Here is a 25603-nt window from a genome sequence, read left to right on the forward strand (position 1 = left end):
CCTGACAACAGGTATTGTGCAAATATTTCTGCTAATATAAAAGTCACAAGACTTCTCGAAGGACCAAATAAGTACCAATTTATTCTTTTATTTTGTTATGGGCTCTTGACATATTATTATGTCGAATTTTTTATTTTTTTTATTTATTAAATAATTTTGCAGCTACTGGATATACTTAGTTTAAAATTCGTCGATATGGATAGATTTTCATTAGTTGTTTCATAAATTCGCACCCGAAAATAACTGTATCACCTTGGTTACATCAAGATCTATCGCGTATCTTTTTCTTACTTCTAAAATCACTCGTTTCTTAGTTTCTTTCTTAAGAAGGCGACTAATCCAAAATTGTCGATTTTATAAATCATTTTTGTACTTGATAATAAGCCCCGAATTGTTTAATTTTCTTAACACAGATACTACATTATATCGCTCAGATCGAATTCTCGGAAATCCGAGAATTCGATCTGAACGAAAACACGATATCTCGATAGAAAAAAATCACAAAAATGCATCTAACTTTGACGACTTTTTTCATATATTGCCAAAACCATACATTAAACTGAGTTAATATTTTTACACATCATATAAAATTCTATCACCGAGGGTTCGACCTAGCGGATTTTTAATATTCTTTATAGTTTTAAAGATATTTAAGAAAAACCACATTGGAGCTTTACCGCTAGATTTGTCTTACCTCTCAGTCTCCAACAGTCGCGTTCGCGCGCGCCTGAGGAGAGGATATACTTCTTTTTCCTTTACTCCGGATTGAGAAATATTTAATCGAAACCATGGGAAACAAACAAAAACAAAGTCTGTCTGTCCGTCTGTCTGTCTCCAGGCTGTATCTCAACTTCTGTAATTTTCACAGAATGTGTGAATTTAACATCTGTTGCCACTATAACAAAAAATACTAAAAACAAAACAAAATAAATATTTAACGTACAACAAATCTGATTTTTTTGCTTAATATCAATAATTGCTAAGCTATAGCAATAATTGTTGATATCAAGCTAATAGGCACTTGAAATTTTTACAAAATCCTTTTTTTTATTTGTACTTTAATAATGGATAGTAAAATTAATATTTAAGGGGGCTTCCAAACAAAAATTACAAATTTTGGGCTTTTTTTAGTTCTATAATGGTACGGAACCCTTCGTACGCGAGTCTGACTCACACTTGGCTGATTATTTCGAACTTACTTATTTCTGTTATTCAAAGTAATCACTCGTACAATCAATGCACTCTTGCCAACGCAGTGGCAGTGTATGGGTGCCCTTCTTGAAAATATCAGCTGGACGGCAGACTACACAAAATCTTTGACATTCCCGAACACGTGATTTTACTAGTATATCGAGATGAAATTCATGAGAAATCGAGGGGAGCTAAAAGAAGGAAACTAGCTGACCCGGAAAACATTGTTTTGCCAATTATTATTTTTTATAGTATCAATATAAAAAGTAAATAAAAACCTATTGTCAGGCCTAACGAATGTACATAACATTCGTTAGGCCTGACAATTGTAAAATGTACATAACATGTACAGAAAGATGCCGTACAGAATCAAATGACCACCCTGGAAATTGTCAGAAAAAAATACCGACTTTGTGGCGCACAATTTTTTTACGGCACTGCGCGCTTTCTTATTATTTTTATGTATCTATCGATGGTAAAAATGCCGTACAAAAATATATGACCATAAAATTAAATTAAGAAATTTAAAAAACCCCTGCCAAACAACTTTAAAAAGTAATTTAAATAATTCCTAAGTGTAAAGTGATATTTTAGTCCATAATTGTTGTCACGGTGTGTCGGGGGACCGCCAACAGTGTCTTTTGCATTTTGTATCGATATGTCACTGATTGTCTCAATTTGGTTCGCTGAAAACTGATCCATAAACTACAATGTTATGTGAAATCAAACATCTACATTAGCGGTCCCCCGACACACTTTGACAACAATTATGGACTAAAATATCACTTTACAATTAGGAATTATTTAAACAAGTCAGTAAAATATATTATTTCATTACTTTTTAAAGTTATTTGGCGGGGTTTGTTTTTAAATTTCTTAATTTAATTTTATTTCATGCTTTTTAAACTTGTGTTGGTTATAGTGTAGAATAATTCCTATCAACAGGATCATATTATATCCCAATGAATACCACCTAGGAATGTCCTTTTGGATGAGGCCGATAATATGAGTCCAAACATGAAACCTCTACCTTGGGTTCATATAGAGCTCGGCTCCTATAGAATCCAGGTGATGCTGCAGCAGCAGCATGGAAAAATTTATTGGTTATCTACGTCTTACTAGTTGTCGCAATTAAAATGAGCCCAAACACGAAACCATTGCTCTTAGTTGGTGAGGAGCTGGGTATCCTATTGATTACCAGGTGATGCTGCAGCACCAGGTCAACTTTCCATTAATGTGTAAATATTCATAAATACGTGACATTTATGAACTAGAATGCAATAAAGCCCACCAAACGACTGCAAGTTGCTAATCGGCCCTTCACGAACCAGATGAACCGCGATTTTTCAGCACGGAGCAGGCTGATGATGATGAACTATAGCTAAGAACACTCTCAATTAAGTCAGCTTTCAAACAAAAAAAAACCAGATCAAAATCGTCCCACCCGTTTGGATGCTACGACGCCACAGACAGACAGACAGACAGACCGACAGACAGACACGTCAAACTTATAACACCCCCCTTTTTTGTTGGGGGCTAAAAATGTACTCACTCTACCTGCACTTTTAAATTCACACCAGCACTCAGTTGGACAGTTGGACAGCTTACAAGTGACGGCATAGTGCTAAATCTTATTATTTTATGCTCTTATATATCGTCCTATATATATACGTTACGGCGGTGACCCATCCATTTTCGACATGGGCCTGTAGTTTAATAGTAATTTATCTGCTTCTCAAAAACATGGTATGTCAGGATCCAATTACGCTATCAATACTACATAATATACCGAACTGTTTTGTCCGGCTACTTATGCGTTATGGATGCGCGCGCGCAACACAATACGTCTTGATTGATCAATTGACCGGACGTGACGTCACAGACGTCTTGTTGTGCCATTTTATTGATAGTAGATAATATGACTGGAATACCTACATTCCTAACTTCAATTAATGAATAAAAATACTTACTAAATTCAATCAATGGAAATAAACATACTTTACTAACTTCAATCAATTAAAAAGACAATGAGTGTTGCCAAGAATGCTCTTAGCCTATGAGCATTTTGTGAATGAACCCTAGGGTTTATCCAAAAATAGCACATATTATGACAGCGCAAGGGATAGGATACTGCATAATATATTGTGAATTGTGGTACAGATGCAAAAGAATTTAAGAATCGAAATTTTGCGTGCCCTTTTGTTTTTAGTATTTGTTGTTATAGCGGCACCAGTAATATGAAAATATCCTGTGAAAATTTCAAGTCTAGCTAAGGTAAAGTTTTCAAAAGTATAGCGGTCCTTGAGGTACAGTCTGGAGACAGACAGACATCGAAGTCTCAGTAATAGGTTTTTACCCTTTGGGTACGGAACCCTAAAAAGTATATAATGATAACAACAAAAAGATTTTGAGATAAACTATTAAATTTAGTCCTAACTCCTATCCTACCTAACATACTGACCTTAAGCTGACCTAACACAACATAACAATGTGGATTTCTAAGCATCTAGGTCACCATTTGTCCATACTATGTATATTATAAATTTTATAAATGACTGGTCTGTTCATTACTTTTAATGCTCAAATGGCTAATCTCAATGATTTTTTTTGAGCCCCAGGGCCAGGGCAGGCAAAAAAATTGATTAGCCATTTGAGCCATAAAAAATGCCTCATGTCCTTTACTGGGCAATAAAGGACACAAGGTATTTTTAAACAAAAAATGTTCAGTTCCAGCATCAGCTGCCCCAGCAGATACTTAGATAATATATAGATAATAAATTCTACCCAAAGTTGTGTTCAAAATCTAGTAGACACTATGATTGCTAGGTTTAGTAAAGATGATTTGTTTCAGAAAACAAACTTACTGCTGCACTCAGAGACATTTAATGATGATTAAACATTAATTTAATTTAATGAAGCGTTTGATAAATAATGTATAGGGCCTATGCCAAAATCTTCAATTAAAAACAGTAAAGTAATAAATATTTGTATACGAGTGCAGCAGCAGTTAATTGCATTAAAACAGTCACATGCTACTAATCATGTTACAACAGTCGTTACAATAATGAAAAACCACTAATCAGCTGTTATCACAACAATTTAATGTGCAAACAACACCATTCACCGCACATAGAAACAAAGAACACTTGTTACATGTTGTTACTCATGTTCTTTATGTATCAGACAAAGTCTTAGCAATATTGTGATGTGTACAATGTTAAAAAAATTCAAACAAAGAATAGGAAACTAACACCTTGTTTTATGAGATTTATTGAAAGAAACTTTGTTATAGCTACTTGCTATATTATAAAAAACATTTAAGCTACAAATAATAAAAACTAGGGAAAAGTAACTCCGTCAAAAAACATGCTCCACAATACTTGTCAAAAAAGTGTACCTTAGGTACACATTTCAATACATTTGCAATATTTAGGTGACCTTGAGTGGTACTAGGCTGACATTACATGACATATCAAAAGGTCCCAAATTTAAAACGGTAAAAGTATGGGAGTTACGATTCCTTAGTTTTTATTATTCGTAGCATTTAAGTAAAATAAATTAGTAGTATCTGTGTCAACCCGTTGATCGTGGAAAAACAAGACAAAAGAATTTCTATTGTGTCTTGGTCACCGGTGACCGTATGGGGCTTGATGAATTAATCATAATTATTATAAATACAAAGGTATCTATTAAAGTTAACTATTGACATTCAATCAGCTAAATAAAGATCACACTATGAATCTTAAAAAAGGACATAAGACTGTTATTATTGCAGCAAAAACGATGGTCACTGCCATTAATCATAATTACATTGCAATGTGCAGTCTGCACAAACAAAATTAGGGATTTTAATTATAATAATTTTGTACAATAATTTTGTAGTTGTAATTATTGCACCAAAACCATGGTCACTGCCATAACTACATTTATGCACAAACAAAATCAAGGATTTTGAATAACAATAGTTTTGTACATCATTTTGATACACTACTGTTTACTCAAACTTTATATCTTTACAAGCAAAATCTATGAGAATAGCAGACACTAATATTTTTCAAGCACAACATTTTTAGTGATTTAATGTGAATAAACTAGACTACGCTTAGGTTATGGTTGAGCTGTTACATACTTCAGCTAAGAAGATATTACAACATAGGAATTATAAGTCTGTTAATACATCTGCACCCCTCTTTTTTTATACACTTTCGATTTTATTGGATTCGAAAATATGGGAATCCCAGGTCACATTTTATCCAGGTCATATACTTATTCATAAATTTGATAAACTTGTTTTCCTTGTATTGCGAATATGTTATTATTATTGGAATGGTTTTATAAGCCGAACCGTCTAGTATTTGTACTAAATATGGTAAAATCACAGAAGACCAAGCTCCTAAATATCACAACAAAGATTTTTTACGTCAAGTAGGTATCCATGTTACGCCAATTTTGAGCTAATTTCATTTTATATTTACTTATATACTATTTGCATGCATAAAATATGTGGAAAAGTACTATTTTACTTACGATATGTATACGATTCCGAGAACAGCTTCTATTATTACGAGAAACAAAAATACACTTGAACAAGTAGGCACTGACACTTTTCACTAAAATCTTTGATCCAAATGAAAATTGTAACAAAAGGAGATAACGAAACAGCCTATTTATTAGAGAGTCCAACAACTGAATGAATCAATTAAAAATTTGTATTTTGTATGAATATGTCGACGTACGTGACGTATGGTGACGTACCTACCTGACGTACGATGAATGTCTTCTTCTTCTTTTAAAAATGGCCTCCCTTGAGGAATAGCCAGTATCAGTGTGGCGGGATAAAAAAATAACTTGGTCGCCATCGACGACAATCACTCTGCTCTGTATAACCTTTGTGAATGTACAAGTAAAAAGGAAAAGAAAGAACTATATTCAAAATAAAGAATTACAATAGATACAATTAAATCCACACAGTACCTGTAACAACACAACATAAATAATGTTAGTTTGTTAGTATTTATTAGTAAAGACTTAATTCTACAATTTAATATTATTTAAATTAATAAAATTACACAAAACATCTATAAATGGTGTATGAACAAGGGACAAAAGTGATTGGAAATTGGAGGGACGGGAGACATCAGAGGGAAGTAGATCATACAATGAGCAAATACGGTTAGGACAGCTGAAAAATATATGTTCAAGGGTGCCTTCATCAAGTCCACATTCACAGAGAGATGAATCTCTCACCCTAATTTTGTGAAGAAATATTGGAGTGCAGGAGTGACCCAGACGCAAACGACAAACAGTAGATGTAACAAATTTTTTGGCTTTTCTATATTTAAAGAACCATGGCTTAACTAAAACTTGATCCTGTAGAGAGTGGTAGAATTTACCCTTTAAATTCCCTGATGAAATGTCCCCCTCCCCCGCAAACAAAATGTCAATTCATCAACAGCTGTCAATGGTTGTCATTGATAAAAAGGGCAATGAAATTTTTATGAATGACCACTGTAACGCGTACATTACACGGTCATGCCTATCCTATACCAAGTCTAACTCAAGTTGATGAAGATTTGTTTGCACGGAGGCGTTGCACTCGTGCACGAACGAATAGGTATACATTTCTATCGCGTTTTCCTATTTTGTTTATGGCTTGTATAAAATGCAGTTAAAGTTACGAGTCCGGGTGCCATCGCAGTTCTCATACTTAAACGTAATATGTACCAAGATAATTTTCCATACGAAAATATTTACCATATTTGAGTTATTATTCAGCATAAGATAGTAATTACCTAGGTTCCTGTAGAAAGATCATAAGATAGTAATTACCTAGGTTCCTGTAGAAAGAAAATATTTACATACCAAAAATATATTTACATACTAATTGTAATCGTTCATATTTTTTGGTAAGTACCTATGTAAATATTTTGCAGTGAATCTTTCTACAGGAACCTAGGTAATTACTATCTTATGCTGAATAATAACTCAAATATGGTAAATATTTGTTGTGATATTATGTATTAGCTTAATACAATTTTCATCAGTACATGACTGGTAACAGTGTACAATACATAAAGGAAAATAATACATCGTAGGTAATATTAAAATAGTTTAATCTAATTGTTAGCAACAAAGAGTTAAATGTGTACTGTATAAAATCATTTAAAACAAAGTCTTTACTACAATTATTACTTCAACAAGTTTTATGAAATTAAATATATTGCGACCTTTTTATAGTAAACAATAAATTATACTTAAACAAATATAGCACCACCATGGTACATGAATTATAAGCTATTGACTAATTAAAGTAATTACAAAGTTTTGTTACTTCAAATTTGCAGCCAACACGGTAAAAATGTATTAGTAAAAAAATAATTATTACTGTTAAGGCACCATTACAGTTTTTTTATAAACTAGCAGTAGCCAGTACCTAATAATTAAAAACAAATGTTATTTAGTTTTGTCACTATCTTAAGAGTAGGTTAAACATGCAAAAGTTAACAAGAAATTAATGGTATCATTGAATACTATAACAAATACTCATGTCATGTAAAATGAATTAAACCATACAACACCAGTTGGAAGAAACTATACTTAATATAATTTGTGCATAAATTAAGGAAGACATATTTCATTAATCTATCAAAAAAACACAGCCATAAGTTCTACAATATGTTTAAAGGAGCACCTTGATACAGTTTAAAAGCAATAACTAGGCTTTTACTGTTGTTCTGACTGTTGATGCCTAGAACCAAAATGTATGAAGTACAAGTACATAATGCTATGCATTATTCAAAAATTCTTCCTAAAATTTTATACATCTTCATCATTAGCATCAACGGTGAACATAAATTGGTCAGTGTAAGCCTAAAATCAGCCTAACATTTTAAAGAATGAAAAATTTGGTTTTGTTAAAATGACTTTAAGAACATTGATTCTTATGGTTCAACAATTGATACTTTCTGCTAAATGATGTTTTACATTTAGAGCATTTAAATTTCTTTATTTTTAAATGGGTCTCCCTGATATGCTTTATCAAACTTTTTTTCAACATTACTCTCTTACAGTAGTCACAGACAACATTTGAAAAGTGCCCGTGACTCTCGAAAAACCTTGTCTCGCTTTTTTCTTTATTTGATTGGCAAACTTTCTCAGTCCTAACTTTTGTCTCACACTTTACAATGGTTATAACATTGTTATTCAATTTTGTAATTTTTACACATTCATCTGTGTTGCTCACTTTCTCAATCCAGCTCTCTCTGATCATTTTATCTTGATGTGTGGGTCTTTTAGGTGTACTCAAGTTGAAATGACAGGTACGGATGTGACGTTTCAATGTCCTGTTTTCTGTGTAGGTTTCCTTGCACACTGCACAAGAAAATTTTCCTATCTTCGGGTCGACAGTACCGTGAGTCTTCAAATGGACCGTTATATTAAACTTATTGAGAAATCTCCGGTTACAGTGGTCACAAATATACTCTTTTGATAGTGAGACGCTCTTGGTATTCTCATGTTTTCTAACATGTTTTGCGTATGTATCATGTCGGTAAAACTCTCTTAGACAGTAGTCGCATTTGAAACGCGATGATTCTTTTTTGTGTACAAATAGATGAGCCCTGTATTTGTAAATACTCCTATAGACGTGATCGTTGCAGTGCGGGCAAGAAAATATTGTCTCTTTACGGTTTTCCATGGATAGTATGTTGTAACTTAAAGTAGTAATAAATACTTTAAATAATATCGAAAAAAATAGGTTACAAACTTATTAAATATTGAAAAAACCTGAAAAACAAGAGAAAGAAACGTAACTAAAAACAAAATATCTTCGTCTTCCTCTTGTAAAGCTGTCAATGTCAAAATATTGTTTGACAAATGTTTTTCTTTTCAGATGCAAAGGTATATTGTTTGCCACCAAGATACAACAGGTTTAGTTGAAATAATTGAAATTTAAAACTTGAAATTAAATTATCAACTGTTATGCTTTACAGTTTGCTATACAAGTTACAAGCCAATAATACCTATGTTACAAGCCAAATACGAAATATCTCCTCTTATATATCTTAATAAATAGGCAAAAACTAATCTAGACTGCATGCTCGTTTTTATTGTAAAATTGTTTATTATCACTTATGGAAGACAATACACGTATTGAAACTTTGTAGTCAAAGTTAAAATTATTAGTAGATAGTGAATATTATTTGTATTTTTTAAGAAAAATTATATAAATCATAAAATGACAAGGTTCTATCTCGACTTTCGACATGTACTTCAGTATTGCAAGTAACAAAATTTCTTAATATTTTTTTACGCATTCTCTTCGAATGAAGAATTACGTTTTGAAATAATATTATTTCTATACTTATCCTAAAATCCGATAGTTGCCGTGAAAGTTATTAGTTAATTTAGTACACCTTGAACGTAGCAGTGCGAAACAAGGAGCGAGGCAATTGACTGGTAATTATGTACACATGACCTACTGTTTGCTATACCATAAGTATTTGCTTATGATGATTAATCTTGATTCTTGCCCTCTAATCTCGCTTCGCTGAGCTTGGAGCTCAGGCTTTATCCTTTAATCAATATTGACTAAGAAATATGAGACTACATTATAGACAGTAACAAGTTAGAATCTTTAGGTATGGTGTGTTCTAGTGATGCTGTATGATGAGAATTGAGATTGATAAATGATATGGTGTTAGGTGTCACACTATCGACACGCTGCTAGTACATAAATTGAATAAACATTGTCAAATATTTTATACTTATCATTTTCACCTATAATGTACAGGAAGCACCATAACATTTTTTACCTGTCAGCTCATCTATTTTACTACAACTAAGAACTACTTACAGTAATTATCTACTTACATCATTTATATTAAATTAATGAGAGCTTTGATAAGTTAATCAATATACTTAATATTAGAATTACACTGTCTGTCTTGAGAAGGTCTGTCTATTGTAATTTGCATCTAATTATTGACTATATTGAGAGGTTAAAACAAGTTTGTCCATAATATGTTACATTGGTGATAAAAATGTTCAGTGTCTGAACTCTAAGTATGTAAAATATTCACGATGATGATGTATCTCAGAAATATTTTGTCCTCAAATTGTTTTAAAGCTTTAAATAGAAGTAATTAAAAATTAATATTTATAATAACTTTCAGGTTTTGAAATGTCCCAGAAAATCTTAAGAAAGAAACGTCAAGCTGCCACCAGGACTGTGCCTGTTGAAACAATAAGAACAAGATTGAAATCTTCACAAGTATCACAGCAGCAAAAAGTATCATCTAATGAAATAACCACTAAGGTCAATGAGACATATATGAAAAAAACTAAAAATATTAAATGCAAAGGCAAAGAAAAACATCAGGAATTAGAAGAAACAGAAATCAATAAAGAATTCTATCCTGACAAATTGAAAAGATTATTCCAGAAAAAGGAGATAGTTTTAAAACCTAAACCAACATACAAACTGGTTGGTGGGCTGAACAGTATTAACAAGAGAAAACTGCGGAAACCAATAAAGGGTAAGTGGGGTTATTATTTAAAAAATTGAAACTCTTTTATGCTAATTATGAACTTATCCTTAATGTTGTGTTTTCCAAAAGTTTATCTTTTGTTGCAAATTATCCCTATCAAATTTATCATATATTAAGAGCAGGTTGATTAAAATGAAAATCAATTCACACTAAGTTTGTTTTTTTATTATTTCAGAAATCGCAGTAGAACAGGAAATTGTTTTTCAGAATCAATATGCTGAAGATTCAAACACTTCTGAAAATACTATAGATTTAATCTGCTTAGATGACAGCGATGATAGCCTGGATGAAGAAGACCTGATGGAGATTCTGACGTGCGAAAGTCCAGTCTGGTGGGAAGATCCGCCAGATGAGTGTTACGATGAAGGTACAGTAGATTTTGTTTTTGTGGATCGCGTCCGTCTCAAAACTCATTAGCAAAATCTGCTTATTATATTTTTGCATAGAAATTCATCTAAGCATTAGTTATCAGTTTTATTTTTCGTGCCAACCCCAAGATATTAAACTTATGAATATCTGTTTATATCAAGAATGCCTTTTTTTTAATGAGAACTGCACCCTAATGTCTGTAACATTTCCTTTGCTTAAAAAATAATGCATGCAATTCTTTTTCAGAACCACTTTCAATAACAATGAATGATAGAAATTATAATATCAAAATTATGGACAAAAATATAAGTTGTAACACTAAAGAACGTGCACAAAATAGAAATCAAGAAACAAAAGATTCTTTTTCACATAAAAAAAATAATTTAAAAGAAGACAAGAATTTTGTTACCAGGCAAAATAAATTAGAGTCTTTGTTAGGTAATATAAAAAATAAGAAAAGTAATGAAAACACATTAGAAAATGCAAATAATAAAAGAAGCAGCAGTTCACATGATGCCACAAGACAGAAAAAGACATCAGAGAGTTTTGATGAGGCAGTTTTGGATGAAGAGTTTCTGAAAACTTTAGAAAACATGGAAATACCTGTTGAAAACACAGAAAAAGTATTCCCAGATGTTAAAGATGCATCAGTTTCCTTTGAAACAAAGAAAGAACTCTTAGAAATCCATAGAAGACAGAAAATCAATACAGAAACAACATTAAGTACCAAAAATGAATCTGAAACGTCAAGTAATAATCCCGTTAAAGGATTAACAATTAAAAAATGTGATATTAAGCAGTTCAAACCAAAACTGAACAAGAAGAATGTTGAAGCTAATCAAAAAGTACAAAGTATAGAAAAAATTGATCAAAATAAAATGCTCTTCCTGAAAACATGGTCAGAGCAATGTGATATGAAAGTGTTGAGCAATAATAAAAGAAACACAGAAGTAAATCGAAGCCAACCCGAGCTCAGCCAAACAGACAATACCGTTTCAGGGCTAACCATTAAGAACTTTAATCCAAATTCATTGCAGAAGACAGTAAGAAAAAAAAATAGAAAGAGGAAGAGTAACATTAATGTAAGTAACGAAGAACCTAAGAAGAAGACACAGAAGAAAAGTACATTAAGCAAAAATCCAAATGGAGACGATGAAATAACAGTTTATAAAATTGTTACTGAACAAGAAAGCCAGGAAAATAATGATACAAAGACAGAATCAAGTAAAACATACAATACTCAGCTGAACTCCTATTATAATCAGTGCAAAAATATAACTAAGAGTAGGAAAGATACAGACAACAAAACAGGTGATAGCGATAGAAGTATTTGCAATAACAAAACAGTAAAATCCATACCCGTCTCGAACAACGAAACTGTAAAATATTGTCTACAGTGTTCCTCAATATTCGACAATGACACATGTAACTATTGTGCAAATAAATCAAATAGTGATGCTAAACTAGGTCCAAATAAATTAAAAACAGAGGAGTCATGATTAGAAAAGATTTCTAGAGGGTTTTGTACAGTTGTGAATAGTTTACTACAAGGCATTCCTTTCGTCGCCAATGTAATGAAGAGGAAAGACAATTTTTTGTTATGAAATAAACCATAAAACGGGCAGACAGATCACCTGATGGTAATACCATGTAGTAGTCACCGCCCATATTTACGCGCTATACCGAGATGACAACACCTCTACTAATGTTGCGAGTTGTGTGTAAATTTTGAGCAAGTCTCGGTCCTTCAGTTACGTCACATACTCAGCGAAAAACCACATCAGCGCTAGATTTTTGTGCGACTCTGCTGTCGAAACGTGAAGCATGTCAGTATGTTGTAGAAATTGATTAAAACAAAATATCCAAATCAAAATTAATTGCTTAAGGAGATTGTAATAAATAGGTTTTGTAGTCATTTTCTAGCGCAAAATGGTTAAGATCCATTCATCAGCTGCTTATGCTATTGTTATGCTATTATGGTCTTTAAACATTTTTAAAATGGTTGTGAGCTCGTAGATATATTAAGGCCCCTTACTACATTGGACGATGATGATTGCCATTATTGCTAAGTTGTCTTAGATAGCACCATCATCACAGATCATGGGCAATCATAAACGAATAGGTCACCGTATGGTAATGGCCGGTTTACATTATTCCAAACCAGTGATCCAATCCAGAACTTTTTTTGCAAAATTTCATTCCTCTATTTACATTATGTATTCCAATAGTAATCATGTGCTGGATTGGAGTAACGTAAACCGGCCATAATGGTCCATGAGCCAATGTGATGGGGCCGTATTATGTGCATAGTATATTGCACAGTTAAAAGTTAATGCAATATTTAGTATTAAGTCTTTAGAAACATTAAAATGTATTTGCAAAATCAACAATGATCTCTTGATAGATGAGCTACCGAATTGTCAGACTGGTAGAAATTATAAGGCGCCTTTTCAAAACAACTCCAAGTAAGTCCTAAATAATAGGATGTCATTGTATATAGTTTTATTGTTAAAGTTTATGTTATTATGTGAAAACGTAAGTGGGTTAGTACGAGTAACAATTTGATATTATTTTTGTAGTTCAAATGGAATGGAATTTAAAAAAAAAAAGGATTACTGTGAAAGAAACAGCGCTGAAAGAGCAAACATTTTCCGTGATTTGTACAGGCAAGCGCTCAAGCGTCATGAATTTTTCCATAGATAAAAAAACTTAGTCTTTCAGCGCCGCTACTTTCATAGTGAACTCAATAGGGGACTCATAACACCCTAAAGTATTATCATTTATCACTTAGTTTTGTTACGCCCTGTATACAGCCAGATATAATTAAGTTACAAGGGTTATTCAATTATTAAAGGGAAAAATCGGCCGAGTGCGAGTTAGACTCGCGCACGAAGGGTTCCGTACCACAATAGACTGAAAATTGTGTTTTTTGTATGGGAGCCCCCCTTAATTATTTAATTTTTATTATTAATTATTAAAGTACAAATACAACTGAGTATTTCGTGAATATTTCAAGTGCCTATATGTGGCCGTTATTGATATCGAGCAAAAAAACCCGTTTGTTGTATAGGAGCCGCCCTTAATTAAATATATAATTTATTTTGTTTTTAGTATTAGTTGTTATAGCGGCAACAGATATACACAATCTGTGAAAATTTCAGAAGGCTAGCTATAGCGGTTCTTGAGTTACAGCCTGGAGACACAGACAGACAGACATCGAAGTGTTAGTAATGGGTCCCGTTTTTACCCTTTGGGTACGGAACCCTAAAATTGTCCTTATGTTATGAAATGTTAGGTGTCCACTTACGTCTTCATATCTGGTTATATTTTTGTGCTTAGACATTAATTATGTATTTGTCCAATATATATTTTAATTAACTTCTTAAATTAACAAAACTTATCTACTTTGATTTGAAATAAAATGATATAAGTTACAGTACTATAATAAATGATATCCCATGAATCAAAAAGGTTGTTATAGTAGTAAGCCGTCTTACATGTAATCTGTTTACTGCCATAAATAAAAAATATTTTAGATTTAATTTTTTGTTTACCTCAGAGTTACATGTTCAATTATCAATATTATAGTAATTGAATATTATTGAATTTATTGCACTTTTCATTACAAGTGTTCTTGTTATGAGCTGCAGAGAAGCATATAATTTTATGTTTTGTTTGACGAAATCACTGTCAAATTACACTGTGCTTAAGAGGATACACCAGGGGCTAGAGAAATGAAAAAAAAGTACGTGTAATATCTATAGCTGTCTCCCTTACCTCAAGCCTATACCGCAGAACGCGATAGAGACAACTGCAGAAAATCCAGAAAATCAACGATTCGTTGTCCCCTGATTCCTTCTCCAAAACTTAACCGATTTAAGTCCTTTTTTTATTAAAGATTAAAAAAAGGCTTGAGCTGTGTTCCTATGTTTTGCTTTTTTTTTCTAGCCAAATCTGTTTTCTGGACGTATGAACACAACGGAAAATCTGGCCATTTTTTTGGGTTTTTGAACGTTCATATCTTATTTAATAATTAAATTATGAAAAAAAAGAAAACATAGGGACATTGTATTAGTGGCCGTAGATATTCAGGAAAAAAATTGTAACTCTACTAGCATTATCCAGGGAGGAAACAGGGGACAACGTTTGTATGGAAAAAAGGGCGGTGTGGACTCCTCTTAAATTATCAATTTACCTATTCGTATTCGCGTTGAACCGCTAAACCGATTTCGATGACAGATATTATATAGATAAATATACAGTATGTAACAAAAATAAGTGATAATCCTTTAGGGTGTGTACGTTTTCCTTGTAGAGAGTTCACTGTGAAAGTAGCAGCTCTGAAAGACGAAAAAATGTTTTCACTTTTGTATGGGCAAGGGCCCGAGCGTCACGAATTTCCCCCTACAAAAGTGAAAAAAATGTGGTGTTTCAGCGCTGCTACTTCCACAGTGAACTCTCTACAAGGAACACGTACACACCCTAAAGGATTATCACTTATTTATCATGTTGACGTCCCTACTTAGTATATTATCTAGTACTTTCATCTATAAAAATTAAAAATAATAAAACGAATTTTTGCCATTTGTTTGCAATACAATATTTTTACAACTAAAAATTATTAATTTTTTATTCTATAAAAACACCTAGCTTATAAAAAATCTGGTTTGCCCCCCCCTGGCCCAGAACCTGGGTACGCCCATGAACACGTACACACCCTAAAGTATTATCACTTATTTTTGTTACACCCTGTACAAGTATAACATTGAGTAGTGTTATTGCGGAAAAATATACGGTTCCCATTTCCTGCGACTAACTACTGTTCAACTAAGGCGATGGCTACAAGATATTAAATAAACAAGAGTTTCTATCACTGAAGTTTATTCTAAGACAATCTGCTGCTACACTGCTTGCTGTACAATATGTTGATGAGTTTCAAGTCGGCGTCGCTCAGCTCTTGCGTGTGACCCATCAGCATCGTGCGCTGCCACAGGGGATCCTTGAAAAATAAACCTTTTGTTATATGGGTAAAAAAATGGGCCAAAGATAGATCCTTGAGGCACTCCTTAATCGTATTGACGCATATTATAAATCGAGCCTAAGCCCGGGCGCGCACTAGCGGCCTGGCCGCGGCGGCCATCGAAAGTATGGTGTCCGCTTGACAGCGTGCGGCCAGGTGCGCGTGGTCTATGGTGTGGCCGCAGGGCGTGTTGCGGGCACTTGCGGCCAGGTGCGCGTCGTCTATGGCGGTTTCATACTAAGGTATATATCTCGATAGCCGCCGCGACCTGGCCGCTAGTGCGCGCCCGGCCTAAGGGCCAACCCACACGATAACCACAACCACACCACGTGGTCGGGCGTATATTTCGTATTGTAAATAAACTGGACTATTCACACGTACCACATTTTGCACTCGTTGTCGACCACTTGTGTGATACCGGCCACATCGCAACCACAAGCGAACTAGTGGCCGACCACACACCGCGCGCACACCGCCCGCGCTCTTCCCCCCTCGGTTTCATTGACTTTCGTACGTAAGTCGGTACCACAACGCAACTACAAAAAGCTGCAGCGACACCATTTTGTCGTTGCGACGTGGTGTGGTTGTGGTACGTGTGGGTTGGCCCTAAGGGCTATAGAAGCCAACGCGACGTAGTCAGTGACATTACCATGTCACCTCTACGTCGCTGCAAAGCGCTTGGTCGACGTAACGCGCCGTGTGGACCGGCTCGAAGGTCCGTATTTTTGGTCAGTACTTAAGATGCGACCCGGTCTTGAGACGCGGTTCGGCTCTGTGATTGGTCCAAATTTTGACAGCCAACCAATCACAGAGCTTGAACCGTGTCTTGAGACCGAGATGCATCTTGAGTAGGTACTGACCAAAAATACGGGCCTTAGAAAACTTCGATATCGCGATGCAGGAATGTGGCACTAATTGTGGGTACCGCCACATCTACCTTGAGTCCCAGGAAAGGACGTATCGATTTAAGTGAGGGTACTTAGGCCCCAGGAAAGGACGTATACCTGTATGGGCTGCACGGTGGTGTCGCCGAGGTCGCACACGTCACACATGTAGTTGGCGGGCGCGTGCGTCGCGCTGGCGAAGTCGTAGGGTATCTCCCCCACCCACGCCTCTTCGGGGGCTTTCTCGAAGTATATTTCTTTGCCTGGATTACAAATTCATCTTTTAATTTATATGTAAATTGACTGAGGCACGGCCGTAGCTAGAGAGGGGCTGCTGAGGTAAGAAAATGCGTTTTCCGAGTACTTTCCGAGGCTGCTTTAATATTATGGTCTTACGAAATCCATACTAATATTATAAATGCGAAAGTATCTCTGTCTGTCTGTCTGTCTGTCTGTCTTACTTTCACGCCAAAACTACTGAACCGCTTGCAATGAAATTTTGTACACAGTTATTCTAGAGTCTGAGAAAGAACATAGGCTACATTTTGATGTGGGAAAATATCTTATTTCCATGAAAATATCGATGAAAATGAATTCGCATTGCGCGTGGCCAGCGCTCATCCCGGGGGTCCTGGGTTCGAGTCCCGCAGGCGGAACAAAAAGTTTTCAATGTTCCTGGGTCTTGGATGTGTATTAAAATAAAATTTCAAAAATCTTAAACATATTTTATGTATAATACTAGCTGTTGCCCGCGACTTCGTCTGCGTGGACTTTAGTTTATAGCGCGCGGTGTCAACAAAATTTGTCAAATTTAAAAACTTTTTAAAACCCTGGCAAGTGGTACCCCTCTTAGGGCCGCGCTACACCGGAATGGCAGCGCTGAAAGTGCTCGCCTCGCCGCTGCTATTCCGGTGTAGCGCGGCCCTCAATTAATCAAAATACCCAAAAACAGCTGTGCAGTGTGCACATAATCAATACTAATATTATAAATGCGAACGTATCTCTGTCTGACTGTCTGTCTGTCAGTCTCGCTTTCACGCCAAACGCCAAAAGTATATCTGTCTGTCTGTCTGTCTGTCAGTCTCGCTTTCACGCCAAACGCCAAAAGTATCTCTGTCTGTCTGCTGTCTGTCTGTCTGTCAGTCTCGCTTTCACGCCAAACGCCAAAACTTCCGAACCGATTGTAATGAAATTTTGTATACAGATAGTCTAAAGCCTGAGAAAGGACATAGGCTACTTTTTTTACTGGAAAAAAGGGTTGTAAGGGGGTGAAAATGCGTAAATTTGTTCAAATTAAGTTAGTTCCAACAATTCATAATAGATGGCGCCGTGAGTCTTCTACATCGCGCTGACGCTTGCTCAAAAGTCTTTCTATAAGACGTGGTATCATCTTACATTTAGGTTTCGATTTTTTTCGATTGTTATATCTATTCTACGGTATTAAATAACTCAGTACTTTATCTGTGTGTGACGTAACCTTAAATCTATCAATGATAAATAGTTTATGGGTAAAGTTGTGTAATTGGAGGGCTAAATAAGCTTTAAAATTTGGCATAAAATATAAAGTTTAATTTAAAAAAATTAAATACTTATTGTGTGCACACTGCACAGCTCTATTGATTTCAGGGGTACCAGGGTTTTTTTATAAAAGCTTTTGACACCAATTTTGTTGACATCGCGCGCTATAAACTGAAGTCCACGCGGACGAAGTCGCGGGCAACAGCTAGTATGCATATAAAAATATATAAAGCTTGCTTTTTCAGCAGTCAAGTCTTCACTTGACTGCTGGAAGAGTCGTATACATGGCCATAATTAAAAATTTTAAGCTAACGCAAATATCATCATCGTTTCAACCTCAGATCTTTCGAATTCCATTTTGGAAATGTCGAAAACCGCGGCGCTGTTCCCGCCTGACGCCTCTCTGCCCTCATTATCGAAGCAGAAATCTTATATGGATTTTATCGTACCACACCGCAATGAAATCTGTGTTTGTCACAGACATAGATCAAGATAGATACCGCACGTGTATGTACTTTGCGTGCCATATCGCGTTCCCAAACGACAAGCAATGCTCGTCCTTCGAAAGTGCCGTATTGAGCTGCAGAAATTCAAATAGAAATGTTAGCCTAGATAATGGACACGTTTTTTTATCATCGGTACGTCACAGTAGGTAGGAAAAAGGGGTCGCTCGTTTTCATAAAAATGAAGCGACATGCGGTATCTGTCTTGGTATAGGTCTGTGGTGTTTGTACTATTATCAGCGGTCAGACTAGTTCCAGATTTATGGGTGTAGGTCACTTTATTTCCGCCGCCCTATATACGGAATCTGCCGCTCACCTATAAGGCCGCAGCCTATACGGCTTAATTATAAATCCAGGGCTGCGTGAGACCACGACTAACACTGACTTGACATTACCCAACCAAATAACGTGGGTCTGTAATCGGCCTTATCAATTTATTCGATGGTGCATCATAATTTACCAGTCTGTATGTTCCTCCAGTTGACGACTACGTAGTTGTCTCTGTCGTAGCGGTTGGACATCATGTGGAGGCCGAGCGCGCGCAGCAGGTTGTTGAGCGCGTGCGCCGAGTGACCCGCCGCGCCGCGCACCATAGACGACAGACTGACTGTCTGAACAAAAAAGCAGTAAAGCTTAGCACAAAAACACGATACGACGTCGTGCCGTACCACGACGCGGCGTCGTTTCACGATGCGACGTCGTGAAACGACGTCGCATCGTGAAACGACGATCGTGAAACGACGGACGTGGTACGACACGACGTCGTATCGTAGGAATCTACGACGCGCGTCGTAAAAAACTACGACACGACATCGTAACGTGCCACGGTACACGGCACGACGTCGCGTCGTAGAAACTCACGATGCGTCTTCTTTGAATTTTGAATAACAACTGTCGTGAGTTTCTACGACGCGACGTCGTGCCGTGTACCGTGGCACTTAATACGATGTCGTGTCGTAGTTTTTTACGACGCGCGTCGTAGATTCCTACGATACGACGTCGTGTCGTACCACGACGCGGCGTCGTTTTTGTGTTTTTGTGTCCCGGCCCTTATTGTCCACCGAAGCTGCGTCGTGAGAATTATGTTCTTATGATCTATAAGGGGGATATTAGATTATCGTATATATTGGATCCCGAGATCATTGAGTCAATAATATTGGATAGTGTAATATAGACATATGATTCATTTCTTCCTTGATCATAGATTTTTGACATTTGCTGAGAGATATTGGATCCAATACGGTCATAGAAATAGGTGTTGCCACTTGCCAGTTATTCAATATAAAAAAGAGTTTTTAATTTCTTGTTCGTTAATATGTTTCAAATAATGTACCTAATGTAATTATTTTTCTAATTATATACTTGGATAATCTTGCTTAAATAACAAAAAACAAGCCATATTAAAAATGACGATGTCTTTTGACACATCGAATTCTCAGAGATCTAGTAACCCTGACGTCAATACCTGTCAGCGTTAGCGCTCTCCATTGGCTATTGAAACCACATATGACGTAAAATAGGATCAATGAAATATGATAATGTAATAAGCAGATATGATCAAATGATCATATATATTGGATCCTATATATGATCATAGAAATGATCCAATATAAATGATAATGTAATACCCCCCTTAGAGCTGAGAGAGGTCAGGCAAATGAAACGATTCTATTAGTCGCGAATAAATCTTCATAAGAAGACATTTTTCTCAATGCAGCCTAGTACAACTTCGGGAAAAGCCACTTGTGCATTCTCTATAACGTTTATGAGTATTCTCGTTTGAATTGACACACGGGGCACCTAAAGCATCCAAATATTGGCATATTAGCAAGTCTTATGCTAAGTACTCACATACGGTTTTACTCGATCGAGCAATCACGTCGAGCAAAATCCGCGGCTTGGGCTTTCGTAGCATTACTCTATCGAGTAAGCTCGCCGTTCAGTATTCACCGAACCGTTGCAGCCAAAAGATGTCTGTTTAACTAAGGAGAAGGTCGACTCACGCTTGAGTAAAGCTCGATGGCTCGCGTCCAGTAAGTTCGGAGGAAACATCGGGCCGGCTCGATGCGAGCCTTCGAGCTGTCAGTTTTGCGGTCCACACGGTGGTTTTTGCTCGGAGTAAAACTATCGAGTAAAACCGTATGTGAGAACTTAGCATTAGCATTTTCAAGCAAAAGCCATAGACGCCAAAAATGGTCCATGACTGCCAACGATGTGGTAGTTAGACTTACAAATCTACTTGTTCCCATACCTGTTTCTCCTCATAGAACCCATATCTGGGCTCACTAGCGCCGTCCTTGGCGAACCAGATCACGCTCTGGGGCAGCGCGGGCTGCATGTAGTTCACCTCCTGGAACACCACGCACGTCAGCCGCTGGATCGTCGTCATCGCGTACATCAGCTGCTCGTAGTCGCCACTTCCACCTGAAAGACAAAATCCCCTATAAAAATGTTAAGTTTGCTGCAGTTTCTGTCAAAAGGGAAAATGCGGTACGATGCTTCTGCTAAGCAAATCTGAAACTTAAAAATTGATCGTTCACTTGACAGTATCAAGTGAAGAAGGCAGGACATGTTATGTTTTACCTCCGATAGTTCCTTCACTTTCTCTTATAGAAAGAATAACGCCTAGCGGTACAAATCCTAAAGCTCTGGTTTCCTCCAAAAACGGCGCCGTCATGCAGCGGCCGCAATAAAGCGGTGAATGACGTCACTATAACGTTGTCCATGTAAGCAATATGGTGCGGTTTCCTGGAGAACGGTAATTGATACCGTTCTCTAGGAAACCGCGCCATACCGCACACATAGATAACGTTCTAGTGAAGTCATTCACCGCTGCATCACGGCCGCCACACGACGGCATCGTTCTTGGAGGAAACCAGCCAACCAACCAACCACGACTCATAAGAATCCGAGAATACCTCCCAAAACAAATTGTAACACGCCAATCTAGTCAATAGATGGCGCTGTTAAAGTTGAACGCTTACTGCAGTAACAGTTTACAGTATATAGCATCGCACAAATGTAAGACCGTTAAAAAAGACGACAAATAGTTTCACCAACTGCCGAGTGATCTTGTTTAGCGCGGCCAACTTACGTAGTTCCACATCAACACCATATAACACTATCGCGAGCGGCCATATCTTGTCCTCATAGTACTTGGCGTTGGCCTCGCTGAGCTGGCTTGACCGCAACGACCGCCGGTACCCCACCACCTTGGATAGAGCCTCGCATTCGTGGTGGTAATGGGCATTGATGTAGCTCCTATCAGGCGTAGATAGGAGTGATGATACTGGTTTGTTCTGTAATGCAGAGGGAGAGTGAAAGTAGCGTACGTAGAAATTCGTAGATCTATAGCATCATCTTTCTCACTCGCGCACTAATATCGTGTGAAAGGCGAGTGGCGTGAAGGTGGTGGCGGTGGTGCTAAAACAATAGGTCTCTTTGTTCCTTTAGTTTTATTACTTTTTCCTCAAACCACATAAGTTAAACTTACTTTTTCCTTAAACCGCATAAGCAAGTCGTAGCTGTTGATCGGTGTAACTGGAACAAAGCTAGTGTTAGTTCTAAATAATAAAACTAATAGCAAAGCAAAATCTTGAACGAAGAAATCAAAAGGAAGATTTTAAAGAGCTTGTCTTGACGGCCGTATGAAAGAGTTTGGTCGCCCAATTTCGGAGGGGATGAAGTTTTTATTACTTTTCGGCAATAAATGGGATCCCTGAGTTTTAAAGGAAAATCATAAGAACTATAGTCACTGACAATTATGCGTAATAGACGCGTAACTAGTGATACCTAAGGGCTATAATACCACTGTCCACTATTCACTTGAAATTATTGTTCTAATAGGCAGGTATTACACGTATCAATATTATCACGATTCCGTGATAATATTGATGGTGTAATAGGCCGAATCGCAGTATCACAGTACACTTGTAAATCGCGTGATACTAGAATCATGATAATATTGATGCGTGTAAAACCTGCCATAAAGTCCAACGCCCCTCTAACGCCAGTAGCAGCGTTAGAGGGGCGGCGACGCTGGGCGGCCGACGGATAAAAAGGGGCACCGAACGCAAACAAAAGGGGCGCCGCCTTTTTTTAGAACTACCAGTGTCCAGTAGTGTGGGTGCCGAAGAAATTTCGCCTAGGGCACTAGTAGTGCTAAAACCGACACAGCCAATCGCTATAATAATAATTAATACTATTTACTAACCACTGTTATCGATGCTGGCCCGTAGCATGTCCACAGTTATTCTGGCGATATCCCTCCGGTTCAAACACTTGTATCCGATAGGCATGTTCTGTTAGGAGGAAACGAATCATCAAAATTGACCTACTATGTAAAAAATATGCATTGACTTGAAAATCTCTGTTTTTTCGTTGAGTAAACGTTGATCGTACTTAGTTAAATTTTTTAGGATATCTGTACATATTCAGGGCTTTCTACTAAGTTTTACTGGCGACTACTGGTACTATATCCATTTGACTCTAGCCAACTTGATGGTTAGTAAGGTCCAAGGACCAAGGTGAACATTACTTGGAGTCGTCTACATATTAACTAAAATATCTTACAATAATATTTTTCGTGTAGTCATAGGTCGCCGGCGGGCAAGTCTTCCTCTTCTCAGGGTTACTGATGTACAGCAGTTTCTCGTACGTGGCGTTCGCTGATCCATCCACGATGAAAAACTTCACGCAGGTCTCATTTTGGATACTTGACAGTACCTTCTGTATTATATCTTGAGAGTGGGCATCTAGAAAGCAGAGAAAAGAAACAGTAGGAAAGCGGAGAAAAAATAGTTGCAAGTCTCCTAAGTCCTTTATAGTCTACTAGATGTCCCGCGCGGCTTCGCCCGCGTAAATTAGGAATTTCACAGAAACCGTACATTTTCGAATAAAAATAGCTATAAATACTCCTTTCACGTGGTCTACTCTATATAAGTGCCAAATATTGCTATAAAATTGCTCCAGTAGTTCGTGAGATAAACCCTTTCTAATATTTTCCCCGTTTTTACCACATTTTCCTGAGTTTCTTCGGTCGTATTAGTCTTAGCGTGATAATATAATATAATATAGCCTATAGCCTTGCTTGATAAATGAGATATCTAACACTGAAATAAGTTTTTAAATCGGACCTGTAGTTCCTGAGATTAGCGCATTCAAGCAAACATACTCTTCAGGTTTATAATATTAAGAATAGATTTTTTTAAATTATCGCTTGACAAACTAGAGCCTCGATCTAAAAGACTATGAAAAGGCTCATAATCATGTGAAGATGCATGGTATAATATTATGGTAGTGATGATGATGATGATGAATGTAATTTGCATAGTAGCATATGCTTTCCGTTCTTAAAACAACGCCGAAACTCCCAAACTTGTATCTATAAAGAATCAGGAGTTCTCTCAGCACCTTCCGAACCACGGTATACCAGGTATACCTCGGTGCAAGATCTTATTTGTTTGTAGCATATGCTTAGAATACTTCTCACGAAACCGAAGTCACCACATGTTTCCCCATAAATTTTGAGGAGTTCCCTCGATTACTTATGGATCCTTCATCAGATCACCACTTTTGTGAATATAATACCAAATTGGGATGATACCCTACATACCAAAAGAAAAATTTTGAAAATCGGTTAACAAACGGCGGAGTAATCGTTGAACATAAGAAAACGAACATAACACGTCCCCCATTTTGAAAGTCGGTTAAAATTGTAGCCTATGTGTTATTCTGACGTATAAGCTATATTATTGTAAAGTTTCATTAAAATCCGTTCAGTAGTTTTTGCGTGAAAGAGTAACAAACATCCATACATCCACACATCCATACATCCAAACAAACTTTCGCCTTAATAATATTAATATAGTAGGACTATAGATTTAAAAATAATGGCACTGAAAGGAAATGTGTACAATCGCCACGTCACGTAAATTAGGGTGAAGTGTAACTTGATGAGACGCAACGCTGCACGCATTTGTGAACTGACCCTTATGTTAAAGTCAAAATTAGCGTTTATTTTGGTCTACTTTTTTGTCAACGCGCTTTTATAAAACGGCCCCATCACATTTATAGAAACACATACGATCACGAATAACTCTCCGCGTTTGCGATCATCTGTATTTGGCAATCGTGGTTATACATCACCATGGAGAAGGGACTTTATGATAAGCTCACTGTCACGTACTTACCATAGTCTTGTGTATTAATCGTATAATGAACGATACCGTCCTTCCACAGGCTGCACTGCGAGTAACCGATCAGTAGAATAAGCACAATCCACTGCATCGTGAAAACTGAACTTTTATTGTATGAATCGATAACACGAAATTATATTTAGCTATAAAATAGTTACGATAATATGTTGCAATACTAAAGAAGTAACTATACTTACTTTTGTGAATACAAAATATGTAAACAAGAAAATATTACACTTCAGCTTTAGACTCATCTTGCTTCTCCCTAAACATGTTATAAATTTTTTGCCGATATCAATTGTATGTGGAAAAACCTGATATATTTTTTAATTTCTACTTACTGCGCGTTTTCACGATAGTAAAGCGTAATTTA

The 25603-nt window shown here is 36.4% G+C and overlaps 3 protein-coding genes across 4 annotated transcripts in view; 1 reads left to right on the forward strand and 2 right to left on the reverse strand.

Annotated features, from left to right (window-relative positions):
* Positions 1–5953, reverse strand: part of LOC121736789 (monocarboxylate transporter 13) — a 43697-nt gene extending 37744 nt beyond the window's left edge. For both annotated transcript variants that reach the window (XM_042128176.1, XM_042128178.1), the window contains exon 1: positions 5719–5953. The gene's annotated coding sequence lies outside the window, so the exon portion shown is untranslated. The remainder of the gene's footprint in view (positions 1–5718) is intronic.
* A 3843-nt stretch (positions 5954–9796) lies between these two features.
* On the forward strand, positions 9797–13673 carry LOC121736691. Its single transcript, XM_042128059.1, has 4 exons — positions 9797–9830; positions 10365–10727; positions 10915–11106; positions 11355–13673. Exons 2-4 carry the CDS (start codon positions 10373–10375, stop codon positions 12605–12607), a joined length of 1800 nt encoding a protein of 599 aa, XP_041983993.1. The 5' UTR covers positions 9797–9830; positions 10365–10372; the 3' UTR covers positions 12608–13673.
* A 2299-nt stretch (positions 13674–15972) lies between these two features.
* On the reverse strand, positions 15973–25373 carry LOC121736696. Its single transcript, XM_042128063.1, has 9 exons — positions 25225–25373; positions 23606–23787; positions 23247–23334; positions 22527–22573; positions 22128–22332; positions 21285–21457; positions 19494–19644; positions 17133–17275; positions 15973–16107 (listed from the first exon to the last, which is right to left on the reverse strand). Exons 1-9 carry the CDS (start codon positions 25319–25321, stop codon positions 15994–15996), a joined length of 1200 nt encoding a protein of 399 aa, XP_041983997.1. The 5' UTR covers positions 25322–25373; the 3' UTR covers positions 15973–15993.
* Between the last annotated feature and the right edge of the window lie 230 nt (positions 25374–25603).

This window comes from Aricia agestis, chromosome 19 (genome assembly GCF_905147365.1).
Source record: "Aricia agestis chromosome 19, ilAriAges1.1, whole genome shotgun sequence".
NCBI classification, from domain to species: domain Eukaryota; kingdom Metazoa; phylum Arthropoda; class Insecta; order Lepidoptera; family Lycaenidae; genus Aricia; species Aricia agestis.

What these genes read in the sequence shown, in the direction of transcription:
- LOC121736691 (XM_042128059.1), top strand. Translation starts at nt 10,373, where the DNA reads ATGTCCCAGAAAATCTTAAGAAAGAAACGTCAAGCTGCCACCAGGACT. An exon ending in ACTGCGGAAACCAATAAAGG is followed by an intron (nt 10,728 to 10,914) that starts GTAAGTGGGGTT and finishes TTATTATTTCAG; the next exon opens with AAATCGCAGTAGAACAGGAA. An exon ending in AGATGAGTGTTACGATGAAG is followed by an intron (nt 11,107 to 11,354) that starts GTACAGTAGATT and finishes ATTCTTTTTCAG; the next exon opens with AACCACTTTCAATAACAATG.
- LOC121736696 (XM_042128063.1), bottom strand. Translation starts at nt 25,321, where the DNA reads ATGCAGTGGATTGTGCTTATTCTACTGATCGGTTACTCGCAGTGCAGC. An exon ending in TTATGCGGTTTAAGGAAAAA is followed by an intron (nt 22,333 to 22,526) that starts GTAAGTTTAACT and finishes TCTGCATTACAG; the next exon opens with AACAAACCAGTATCATCACT. An exon ending in GGTTCTATGAGGAGAAACAG is followed by an intron (nt 19,645 to 21,284) that starts GTATGGGAACAA and finishes TTTTTTGTTCAG; the next exon opens with ACAGTCAGTCTGTCGTCTAT.